A 13,265-nucleotide genomic window follows, 5' to 3' on the forward strand; every position below is an offset into this window, starting at 1 on the left:
GGGATGGGTGGGAGGTATGTTGAGGGGGGTGGTGCTTGAGCAAGCCCTCCCTTTCCTTCCACAGCAGCTGCAAGGCTGGAGGAAAGCTGACCTGGTGGAGGCATGGCCAGGCCCTGGCAGGCTGCTAAGTTTGATTGTGGAGGGGTTTCTCCCAGGATACTGAAAGAGGGCAGAGGGGGATTAAACTCCTCTAATCTCCCCTTTCAGGCATGGGGACCCCAGCCAGGGTCTGCCCAGCTGTCCCACCCTGCTCCCAAGGTGGGGGTGGGCATAGCCCCACAGCCCCAGCCCTCCAGCTGCGGGCAAGGCAGGTAGATGGTAGTGCCATAGTCTAGATCAGAGGTGTCCATGTCCAACCTTTTTGAATGTGGGGCCGGATCATGAACTTTTTATCACCCAGTGGGCGAATGAGCCATATTCAAAGACCTCACAGGAAGTGGCATCACATCATCCCCCCCAAACAAAAGTAGTGTTTACTTTAGTTTCCCATCACAGTACCTTGGGCCTCAGAAAACAGCTTGGAGAGCCACATGGCAGCCCGCGGGCTGTATGTTGGACAAGCCTAGCCTAGATCATAGCTCTGGCTATGCCTCTACACCTGCTGCTGGAGTGGAGGGGGGCGAATGCCTGATGGGCTGCTGCACTCCACCTAGGCAGACTTCAGCTGCAGTCCCCTGGTGGAAAGGGGAGGGAGAGAAATAAACCCCTTCCCTGCTCCCTTTGCCTCAGGGGGCCATGCCAGCTGGTGTCTAGCTACTCCCCCGCTCCTGGCTAGAGAGTACGGGGATGGGGCCAGCCCTGCTCTTTGGAGCAGACAGCCCAGCCTAGCCCAAGGCTGCAGAGCATGCTGAGATGCTGAGGGACTGGTCTTATTTAAACCAGGAAGGGGTCTGGGACAGAAGTTCCATAAACTTGTTTGATCCAAATCAGTTAAGTCTGCTACTACATTCAACCAGGTTTATCTTAAACCAATTTCAGCCATTTTGAAACAGGTTTATATGCACCGAACTTTTGTTCTGTTGCATGTTTAAATCAGTTTCTGACCACTTAAACTGGTTTATGTGCAACTTCTGTCCCTACTCCCAGTGTCTTAACACCCTAAGACTAGTGTTAAGATGCTGAAACTATATTGCTCATATTACCAGCTTCATACGTGTTTGTAGACTCTGATGAAAGACAAAATCATTTTTATGCTAAATAGTCCTCTCACTTCATAGTGAAATTCAAGTGCTTTCTTTCATTGGAATTCAGCACAGGCAAGCAGTCTAATGGTTACAGTATAGGATTAGGTGTTAGGGTAGATATGAAATACAGAAGTTCTGGTTCTGTTCCTAACCACTGCCCATTTGCCTTTGTTATATTTGTGAGTTACTTTAGGTCTGATTTCCAAGCACACTGAACTATAGTTTCATCATCAATGAAATGGAGATAATGTTACTTCTGTCCCGCAAAGGAGTGTTATGACATTTTATTATATTTTAATTCTACACAGTGCTTGAAATAGGTGAAAAATATTACCCAAATGCAAGCAGAAGCATATATACAGCCTCCCACCTATAATGGTTCCCTATTAAAAGTATAACTCTACATTCTGAAATTCTGTTATCTAATATTCAGATGTAATACCTGTTCTGTTTATCAGTATCAGTCTCATTTGCTAAGTAAAATTTGAGAGGAATTATATCAGCATCTCCAAGCTGGCATGAGCATCAGTTTCACAAGGCCCATTTGTTGGCAGGATGTGCAGTTGTCCATTTCCATCTTCCTATCAGCCCAACCCACCTCACCCCTGCTTACTCACAGCACTTCTGCTCACCTTCCAGTCACTTTTCCTAAATTCTCTGTCTGCTTGAGTCCAAAGGATTAGCTGACCTAACTGGTTGCCACTAGCAGATAACCAATGGCAGCGGTTTCATATGAATAATAATATAAAGCATTGCTATAGTATTTCAGAGCCCCATTTACCTCATTGTTTCTATATTAATTAATCCTTACAAAGTATGTGAGGAATATATCAGTATCTCACTAAACAAATGTAAAAGACACCTTTTTTTGCAGACAGGGTTAGCTAGGCACCTTTTCTGCAGATCAGGGAGTAATTCACAAATTTGGGGAACCAAAAAAGGCCAGGTACAGACTACACATTTACTGGTATGAGTGATCCGAAACTGGCCTATACCCATAACAGAACAGACGTTCGGCACACAAAACTAGTCTATACCCGTAACAGAAGAGAAGTTCAGCATACAGACTGGGTTAAAAATGATGGTTCCCAGTCTAAGATTTGGCCTCTCCCTCCCCCAACAAAAGAGTGAATGTGTATTCTGTTTGCTACTGATCTAGATTATGCTGCTTACAGAAAACCATGCAACTTAGACTGATTTTGCCTCGGGCTTTTGGAATGTCTGTATCTAAGCCATAGTTAGTATTTTAAGAGAAAAAAATGACATGGGAGCCAACGTAGAGCAAGGTTGTCTGAACGCTGACACAGAAACTGAGGGTCACAGCCTTGCTTTAGATCCCCCTGGCTGACTGCTTCATCTCGCTAACACTTCTGACCTGCCACTCAGCTTGTACACTAGAGCAGGTTTTGCACTTGCACCCATCAATCACATTTCAGGGCAAAGATTGCTGAGGCATACAGGCTGTCTGGCGTGCCAGGGTGGAAAATGCCAAGGGGGGAGGTCAGGTAGGAATTCCATTTCTGGTACTGCTGCTGTTAGATTGCCAACAATAAAGAAAGAGGCAGGAGGTTGCTGCTCTGCAGTACCTGCTATATGGGAGCCTACTACTGTGTCTGCTATTGTACTAGTTTATTTCAAGTAATTGCACATTTTACCAATCCTCTCCCATTTAACCAAAAGTCTTCAACCACAACAGAAAACTATCAAAGCTTCCCAAAACATTTAGCTAAGGGACCCACCTGTCACATACCCGCTTTCTAGGAAAAGGCTAATAGAACAACTGGGTCTTGGAGCAGGCACTGAAATTCATAAAACCAGGGATGTCAGACCAAGATAAAAAAAAATCTAGATGTAATAATCGTGGAAAGAGACTGAGGCTGTCATTCAGAACAGAAGTGTGCGAGTGGGACCAACTTGTTACTTGTAGATTTTGAGGAAAGCCAAGTCTCGAACATTATGGAACTTTGCTGATTAAAGCTGTCATGTCTCACTGTAGCCAGCGTAGATCATAGAGGACAGGTATAATGCATTCCCTTTAGGAAATACCCATTAGGACAGCAGTGCTCAACCTTTTGGCACTGTGGGCTAGATGAATAGTGTGGGGCCAGTTTGCAGGTTGGCTCTCACATTGGTTGGCATATGAGGTTGAGCCCCACATCACTTCAGCCTGGCCCTACCTACACCCAATCTAGCACACATCAGGTCACACTATCCAGCCTGCTGACTCTCCATGGGTCTGGAAATTTGGCAGTAGAGGAGCAGCCATCATACCCCCCACTGCCAAATTTTCAAACCCATGGGGACCCTGACAGGCTGGATAACATGGCTCCATGGGCCAAACCTGGCCCACAAACAAGGGTGAAGCACCCCTGATTTAGAAAAGGGCTGTGAAACTTCTGAAGAGCCAGGAGCTGAATGCTGCACAAGCCTCCTGATGCAGTGCCCCCCTCCACCATACAAGCATCCCATTGCCTCACTCCCAGGGGACAGAGAGCCCAGAGACCCCCACCAGCAGCAGCCACTGAAGCAGTGGAGGGGGTAACACTCAGGTGGGAATCCACAGGCCACAATATAACTCTTCACGAGCCATGAATTGGACTGCTCTGATCGGGAAGATGGCAGCCACATTCACACTAGCTCTATTTTCAGAACACCGATAAAGTGAGGTCCAGATGCAAGAAATCACCATAAACCAGGTTTAAAATAATAAAGGCAACAATTGCTATGGGGAGATTTACATCTGTGAAGAAAAATTCTGAGCAGCCAGTTGGGGAAATCAATCAATATCCCTGTGCATCTGCTAACAAACAGGGAGCATATCCCTCACAGAGGAGGTTGCTAATACAATTTCTGTCATGCCTAAGTGGCTTCCTGCCGTGCTTTAAAAACACCTTCACCTTATCAGGGCTGGGCTTCATCCAGATATTATTCATATCCCAGTCGCAGAGTGGGCAAGCTGTTTCACAACACTGACCAGTGTTATACAGGCCACTGTTCAACAGGAGGGGTTATAGAAGAGATAGCTGAGGAGGCTCTCGTGATAAAGTTCTCTGGACTGATGAGTAATTGTCCAAAACACCGTTCTGAATTCTATCATAAAAATAAAAAGGAAATATGCTATTCAGGAACAACTGGCACCATAGCCATCTCCTCACTTCCTCTGTTGAAAGCTATTACAATAGTAAGAAAGGCTAAGAAAATGAGGGTGGTTGTACAGAGAAATTTAGGAGCATTTTGACTTAACCCAATTCTACCAGGAGTCAAAAACAAACAAAATAATATTGCTGTATGCAGTCACTGATTATAAATAACATGCCTATAAAATAGCATTCATTCTTAAATTTCTTATACCCCATGGCTTCCTTACTGTTCAAGGGTGATCAAAAATCAATAGATTCTTTGCCCAAATACTAGAGAGCTGGTATGAGCAAACTGAACCCCTAATTTCTGCAGGGTATGTTATGGCATTAATGCCATAGCTTCATATAGCAGTGGTGCTTATGTTGACTTCCTCATCAACAGGAATCCCGGTTTTCCCTGATTAAAAAAAAAAATCATAAATTCTCTTGTGAGAATAAAAATTGAGATAAAAATTGCAAATTCTCTAATAAAACCCCCAAAATCCGTGATTAAAACTAAAGACCCCCCCCACAGACCTGCTGGTGTCCCTCACTCCTCACCCATAGCCCCTGGCCCTGCCGGTGCCTCTCACTTCACCCCCCCCACCATAGTCCCCACAGCCCCTACTCCCCCAGCCCTGCTGGAGGGGGCCCCCAGCTGCCAGGGCTATGGGGCCAGGGACACTGTTCTGCAGCCCCCTGCCCCCATCAGGAAGCAGTGGCTGCTGCAACAGAGCAGAGATTAGCTCCCCCCTACTGCCTGCAGACTGGGGGGGGGAGGGGGAAAGGGGTGGTTCCCCACTCTTGGGAGGCAGGGGGACCCATGCACCCCAGATCCGTGCATGGGGTGGGGATGGGGGTGGGCACAGGCTGTGCACTGCAGGATCCCACCCTGCTTTCCTCTCTCTGGGCCTCTGCAGCAGGGTGTGACCTGGTGCTGCAGGGCTGTGAGCTGCCATGCAGGAAAGGTGCAGGGCTGCTTGCCACCACCACCTTCGCACTGCCCTGGCGACACGCCCCTTGCGTGAGCAGCTGCAGTGAGGATTCCATAATGTTCAAGACTCAGGCTGACACGCATGCGGGGGATGCATTGCCAGGGCAGCACAGAGCTCACAGTAGTGAGCAGCTGCTCTGCGCAGCCATGTTGTGCCCTGCACTGCTGGGTCACGCCTGCTGGGCTGCCAAGGCCCCAGAGTAGGGCAGCAGGGCTGGAGCCACAGTGCACAGCCCGCACCCACTCCCATCCCCCTGCACACAGACCTGCAGGGTGTCGGTCCCCCCTGCATGGAGTGCCCCCTAGGACTGCACACAGCAGCAAGGAGCCAGCCCCACCCCCTCCCACCTCCTGGATGAGGCGCCCACAGCCCCATCCTGCTCCCAGCTGGGACCCTGCAGCTGTGCATTACAGCCCTGGCCCCCAGCCCCAAGCACTGCCCAGCTGGGTAGCAGCCCCAGCTTGGGGGGGAGGGGGCGGCACTATGCCAGCCTGCAGAGAGCATATTGCAAAACTGCAAAATCTGTGGGTTTCTCTGGTAAAATGATAAATCCACATTTGCCTCTGGTAAAATCCAGTTTACTCCATATTTCCCATGGGAAATGGAAAACCCGGATCCGCGCTCATTAAGAATTACACGGAGAAAAGTAGGACACAGCAGCTTTCACCGATCACTGCCAACTAGCAACATACACTGAGATTTATGGTAGATGGACAGCTGAAAAAAACCCACATATTTCACTTTCAACAGGAAATAGAGGAAGAAAAGACTACACACAGTAACAGAACTTCAAACACCGTACAGGAGTAACTTAACAGGAAATCCAAGGCATACATCAAACAAAAGGTCTGAAAACATCCCTGGGAAGTTATGACTTAGTGAACTGTACAAGCAGCTGATTGATGGGCTATTCCATCAGCCAGTCTCTCCTGGAGAGAGCCCTTCCAGCGCCCTTCAGATTCACATTGACAAAAGTTCCAAAGCCGGAGCGGCTCAGCGCCACTTAGGAATTCTACCCTTATAGATTCAAAACTATTCATGTACGAGAAATAGTTTTTATCTGGAGAGCACTGTGGAAGCTAGGAGTCCTAGGGAAGTGGTCATCTTCTACCGAGGATAAACTGATGTCTTAATTTTAACTGGACTATTCTGAACCTTGTAAGCCAGGGGTGGGCAAAGTCTGGCCCATGGGTTGGATCCAGCTGGCAGTGGACTCCATTTCCCAGCAGCCCCTGCCCACAGGGCTGGGGCCAGTTTCCATGGAGATCCCAGCAGCAGCAGTCCTGCTTCATAGCACAGGGCTGGGATTTCTGTGGAGACTGGCCCCTACAGTGCTGGCAGGCAGCAGTGGTGCCAGCCTCTTCTTGGGGAGCGGGGGGCTGTGCTGTGGCTGGGAGCAGGGTGGGCTCAGCTGCTGCCGCCTGCACAGGGTGGGCAGTAGTGGCAGCACTGGGAGGAGTGGCTATGGGGAGGCTATGGGGAATTCTGGGGCAGCTATAGCCAGAGATGATCCCAGCAGGGCATGAGGCCCAGGGTCCTCATCCCTGTCCCATAGCACACTTACACCGGGGAGCGAATGCACACCGGATGCAGTGGGATGGCTGGTGGCTGGAACGAGCAAAGAGCCGTCTAACCACCAGACGGGAAGATGGGCTAAACTACAGCTGTGGCCTCTCTGCCCAGCTCTGCAGAGCCCCACAAAACATGGGGCCCAGGGCAGTTGCCCCAATTTGTGCCCCCCACCCAGAGACAGTCCTGGCTATAGCCCCCTCCCCCTCTCAAGCCCCTCCCTAGCGCTGCTCCTGCTGGTAGGGCATGTGGCAGGGCAGGGAGCTGCTCCAGAGCTGGGCTGGGATCTTGCAGCAGTGATATCATGATCCAGAGCCAGGGCAGAGCTGCGATCTGCAGCCTGCATGGTCTGGGCAGGGGTATGCAGGCAGCAGATTGACTCTGCCCTGACTTCAGACCATGCTGTCACCAATGCAAGAATCTGGGGCAGAGCCTTGATAGCCTTGATATGCTGCCTGCACAACCCTGCCCAGAGCATGCAGGATGCAGATTGCAGGTCTGTCCCACCTCTGGACCATGCTGTCACTGTCATAAGATCCCAGCCCGGCTCTGGAGCAGCTCCGCACCCTGCTGCGTGCCCTGCCAGCATTGCTGAAGCCGGTCTCCATGGAAGCCCTGGCTTTGTGCTATCACAGTGCAGCTGCTGCAGTCTCTATGGAAACTGGCCCCCAGCCATGCAGGCAGAGGCTGCCAGGAAATGGAGTCCTGCCACCAGCCAGATCTGCCATTTTGCCCACCCCTGCTTGTAAGCAATATTTCTTGGATGATAAAACGATTCTGAAAATATATTTCTGGTTTGTGCCAGGGCGGTCCAAATTCTAAGTGGAGGCTGAATGCCCTGGAGGCCACACCAGCAGGAGCTGCACAGCTGTGGGCCTTTCAGTCCCCATAACATACAGATACCCCACTCCCAACACTGCATGGGCCATTTCCCCCACCATTATATCACATAACCATGTGGTTCCTCCCCCCCCACTAGACTGCATGCACTTCCTCGTTGTGCACTGCACAGGATCACCCTCAGCTCTTTGACCTGAACTGTGCAAGGCTATACTGCACTTGCTTGCCCTACCCCATTGCAGTCAGAGTGATGGTTGGGGGAGCAACAGCTGAGCAAAGGCTTGAGGGCCACAACTTAACCTGTTACGGGCTGCCTGTGGCCTAGTTTATGTAACAGCAGAAAACAAATGACAATGTATTGTGTCAGAATTGTTGTGATTTTTGTCTTGAACAGGGTCAAAGAGGTTAGGGGAAGCCCATGCTCCAATACCTGAACCTCATGAAATGCAGTGTAATCTTTCAATAACTCCTTTTCAAATTCCTTTGACAATTTTAAAAGGTAACTGAATAGCACCATTTGTTGTGGTTCATTATGAGATCTCTAAACATTTGTGGAAGGATGAATGAAAACATGTTAAACAAGATATTAAAAGACAGAAAGAGAGTCTTGCTTTATATTCCACACCCATTTAGGGTCTGTAGTAAAGCTGCATCCTTAAACTGAAAGTATAAAGATGCATGCTCAGAGGTATGAGCAGTTCCACTAACTTCTTTGCAATGAGGCCTAATTTGCTGTTAGCATTTTTCTAAGCAGATGCTACTGAGACTTAGAAACACAAACTGAGTTATATAAAAAAAAAAACAAAAAACGAAGCAAATACTTGGACTTGGGTATGCTTTCATTACTTCCAAAACAAAACAACTGGATAATAATGAACCTTAACATTTAATTAAGGCCAGATTATCCTCAACAGCTTGATTACAGGCTGGACATGATCACCCAAATGGTTTCAGGCAGGTAGCCCTAAATAAGGCAACGTAAAAATCTACATGACTGTGTATATTGCACAGGCACAGTATATATGTCATACCAAGTGGAGACCTGATGATCTATCAGTGTTCAATTAATTTCTTGCAGACATGAATTAAACTTTCTCCTAAGGGTCTGTTTTTTCTTTAGCACAAAACAATCCATAGAAACCTTCTTATTCCAGTGACTGCCATTAAAGCCACTGTAGAACAATGTTTCTTTACAACCCTGAATTTGACATATTTATGCGTGGGTTACTCTTTATATCAATGTTCCATTCATAAATTGTTTATAAAAACATTTATAAATGGAATAGTAGCTATAACATGTATTACAGATATGAGCTATTGATCTGCTGGAGTTTGTAACACTCCATAATGATTAACCATCTATTAGTAATTTATTAACCTTTCACAAGCCATTTAGAAATAGATCCTAAAAATCAAGTACGATCTCTATGAGCTGTGCACACAAGTTAATATTACTAATTCACGTAAGTAAAATGTACTTAACAAGAAAGGCATACAAAGTCTATACAAAGATGGATGCTAACTGATAAGAGAAGGCTCTCCGGTCCCCGCAAAAGTATTATAATGCATAGGTTTAAGGGAGACTGACTCCATTTTAGTCCACTTTATTAATTTTTTTCTTCAGGCACCTGGGGATGAGCACAGATTCATACAGGTCAGGTTAAATAGAAAATAGATCCATATGCAGATCCAGCATTAAGCAAAATCACATGTATCTAATGTTTCTGAAAAGACAGTACTATGCTTCCCTCCTTCAGGAGAAAGGTCATTTCCTCTGTTCCACTTCTAGCAGAAAGGCCTTCATCTCAGAAGGCTTCACTTACTAAAATAGTCCACTTCTTTGTATGGTCAGAAACTAATACTTTTGGAGAAATGAATGAGAGGGGGATTTAAAATTGACAGTATCTCAACATTTGTTAGCCAACAACACTGATTTAAAGATCTAGGGTTCATATTCTGTTCTCACCCAACTACTTTAGTGGATCTTCATGGATATAACTGAAAGCAGAAATCTCATCTAACTTCATACAAGTCAGCGGTAGAAGTCTACTATAAACAAGATACCACAGAGAGAAATACCTTCTGATTTCTGTATTACATATCATTTAAAAAAAACAGAACTGGTAAAAGTTATAAGAAGCCTTCATAAATTTACCAGAATCAGAAAAACAAGAGTAGAAAAGAAAAAACCCACATTCCTTAATATAAATCTGTGAATTTTAATGAACTTTCACTATAGGTTTTTCTGCCTTCTCAGCCACACACATATGAGGATGTGGCATCAATTTGGAACACTATTTACTTTTGATATAATGTTTAAAAGTGCCTTTCAATACTTCCCAGCAAACATAGTTGAGGGAAGGTTATACTAATGCAACAAGTTGTACGGAACAGACTATATTTTCCATCTCATCACAAGCCTAGCAAGAAAAACACATATGTTAGTCATTGGAAGTGCAGACCAGGACTCAGACCTGGAATATTTAAAAACCTTCCTAGTAGGTGGCACATCTTCAAAAGAAAAATATATCTTTTAATTTCTACAGTACAGAAAAATGCTCGGGCAACAGACAGAGGTGTAGACTGCTTTTACTAAAGGGTTCTGAACCAGCCACTACCAGAAGGGTGGTTTAACTTGCTATCCAGTTTTCATTTTTCCTGTGATGTCTGGTAGATGTTGGCACAATAGCTTCTGGCTCAGGGGCCTGAGCACTATTCCAACAAAAGGATCACTTAAATGTCTAACGTGAACTCAGTAGAGAAGGTTTTAGGATAACACTGGCAATATGACAAAATAGCAAAACGATGTGTCACTTTCTTTTGGCAAAAATAATTTCAAAAATAGAGTGATCATGATAAGGAACTGGAAACTGGTCCTGTGCACTTTGAACTGTCACATACAGTAGCCAGAGGATACTGTTGCAGATAAGATGAAAGTTTAAATGTTTTTTTAAACCACAATCTTGCAATCTTTGTGAATATGAACAGTTTTTGCTCTACTAAAACGGAATTATTTTTATTTTTGTTTATAAATAAAGTGATGCTCCAGGTCTTATTTTCCAAGTCAACACCCTTTTCTCATTAAGGTTTTTAACTTGTACATTTCAGTGGTTTGGATCAATGCCAGAAACTGTGATGCAGCAGAGCTTATGACAGAAAACTAAAATAATACTGTGTAGCCACAAGTACTCCCAGACCATCCCTCCAATAAGTAATAGGACCAAAAAAGGCCCAACAACTTGGGCTGAGGAATCATCTTGCACAAATGACCCCTTTGATTAAGTAAATATTAGACACTGTGGAAATTTCTTACTACTTGTATTGTGGTAGAGCCTAGTAACCCCAGTCATGAACAGAGGGAAGATGCCACAGCGCTAGGTGCTGCACAAACTTGGAAGAAATATGTGGTCCCTCCTGTGAAATGGTATGTGGGGTAGGGGTTGCTAAATAAATGTAACGTGTACCTGAGGCAATTCAAGGGCATATTCACAGGTATAAAAGTCAGTGGAAAGGCTTCATTGATAAAATGTGACACATACTGTCATTTCCTCAGGTCCTAGTCCCTTCAAGAATAACTTGTTATTAAAACCAGATGGGTCAGAACACCACCTGGCTTTTATTTCTAATTCCTCTCATCTACATCTAGAACTTGCCCCACAAACTTTAAGGTGCCTTTGTTTTGAGGGTTTTTTCCCCTCCGTCTAAACAATTATTTACCAGCACTGGAGGGATACCTGGCTTTAAACAGTTGTGGTAATGAGTTTCTTCCCTTTTTTAATGTATAGGAAATAAAGTTGCCAACATCAGATGAGATGTTAGACTGAGCAAAGAATAACTTTTTATCTTTGAGTCTGTATTTTAACATTGTTATAAACAGAGTGAACTACAGGCAGCTGTAATTCGAAATAGCTACATGTTGCTATTGCTATGTAGTAAAGTACACCCCAGCCTTTTGGAGCTGACTCAGGTTTCATCTTCAGAAATCCATTCTTGCAATACATCTGCTACTGTCCAGTGATTCATACAGCATAACTAACAGCTTTGTATTGTAAATACCGAAGCAATCACAGTTGTTGAGGGGGAAAAAGCAAATGGAAAGAGCATAGGGGATGGTTTGCCTCATGGGCTGGTCATAAGTAAAGTATTCTTCAAAAACCCAGCATAAAAGTAACTATATACAAAACTATATCTTTCATATTGCTTCCACAGTTGACTGTTGGCAGTCTTAAGACTCCTTCCAGCTGAACTATATTGAAAATACTACTATCTAGGCCTTTAGGGTGCTCTAGAAGGATGGCCAATCTGCATCACACGTGCCATGACAGTCTCCTTGTATGGCACATGGAGACTAGGGAGAGAACAGGCAGCAGAGTGACAAATGGGGGGGAGCAGAAAGCAGAACAGCAGACAAGCCAGAGGAAGAGGATTAGAGACACACTTAGGAAGGGGATGGGGCATATTTTGTGGCATTCCTGCCAAAAAGTCTGGCCCCAATTGCTCTAAGGAAAGGTGAAATACAAGTTAAATAATTAATCTGAATTCAGTCAAATAAAGAAGGGATTTTTTTCCCCCTATTCATTCCAACAAGGAAGGAATTTTTGTTCCCCCCTCCCCCATTTCCTTCTTTTGACTTTTCAGAACCATTCTGGTTTCATTTGCAAAGGCCCAGATTCAGCAAAATCAAGGAAACTTAAATATGTGTTCAAATTAAAACATGTTCTTAGCTGCTCTGCTAAACCCAGGATATTTAAGTACCCAAATTATTTAGTGAAAGTCCTGAGATGATGTGCATTTTAACTAAAACATTCTTATTCATTGCTTTGTATCTTAGTGTCAATCAGTTTGATATTTTCAAAACAAAAATATATAACTATGCATAAAGTAGCACATAAATGGCACATAACTACCTTTGACCTGAGCAAGAAGAAGAAAGGCTCAAGACAAATACCATTCTAGCATTTTGTACAGGGTAATTTTATAGCACATGTGCACTAAAAAAAATAGAGGGCGAATATATTTTTGCATCCTTGATAACACAACAGTGACTTAACATGCTGGTTCCAAAATACAACACCTCCTGAAGATATCAGAACCATATCTTTAATAGCACTGTTCCTGGCTCCTAACACTATAAAAAGAGAAATTATCAATAGAAGATGTGGGGATATGCTGTCTGGCCTGGTGATGGAATCACTGAGGTTTATTATTATGTACACTAAAGCAAAAAGTACTCTGGGAAATGATGATAATAGAGCCAGCGCTAAGCTTTTTCAGGTAGGACATAACACCCAGTACTCACCAAGATTTGGCTGGGACATTGCCATTGATCTCTGTGGCATTGGTGTGGAAGTGGCTGTAGAATGATGGTTCATGTGATTCAGTGCCTGATTCATAGTCTTTCGAGGGTCTTGCCATGTTGTAATTTTTTCTATATGACTGCAAAATGGGAAAGAAAGGGAAAGTCATTTAAAAAGAAATACACAAGTATTCTATACATATGATCAAAACATAGATTCCATAAAGAGGAAACAATAATTTCTCAGATCTTTTATGTATTC

At 44.8% G+C, this 13,265-nt stretch overlaps 1 protein-coding gene across 1 annotated transcript in view; it reads right to left on the bottom strand.

The window, feature by feature from the left end:
- WWTR1 (WW domain containing transcription regulator 1) overlaps window positions 1-13,265 on the bottom strand; it is a 123,525-nt gene that overhangs the window by 35,955 nt on the left and 74,305 nt on the right. Inside the window, exon 2 of the mRNA XM_090050603.1 lies at window positions 13,007-13,143. Within this exon, the coding sequence (XP_089906729.1) occupies window positions 13,007-13,143 (137 nt within the window). The remainder of the gene's footprint in view (window positions 1-13,006; window positions 13,144-13,265) is intronic.

This window comes from Crocodylus siamensis, chromosome 6 (genome assembly GCF_052110815.1).
Source record: "Crocodylus siamensis isolate JL-2025a chromosome 6, ASM5211081v1, whole genome shotgun sequence".
Classification (NCBI taxonomy): Eukaryota; Metazoa; Chordata; order Crocodylia; family Crocodylidae; genus Crocodylus; species Crocodylus siamensis.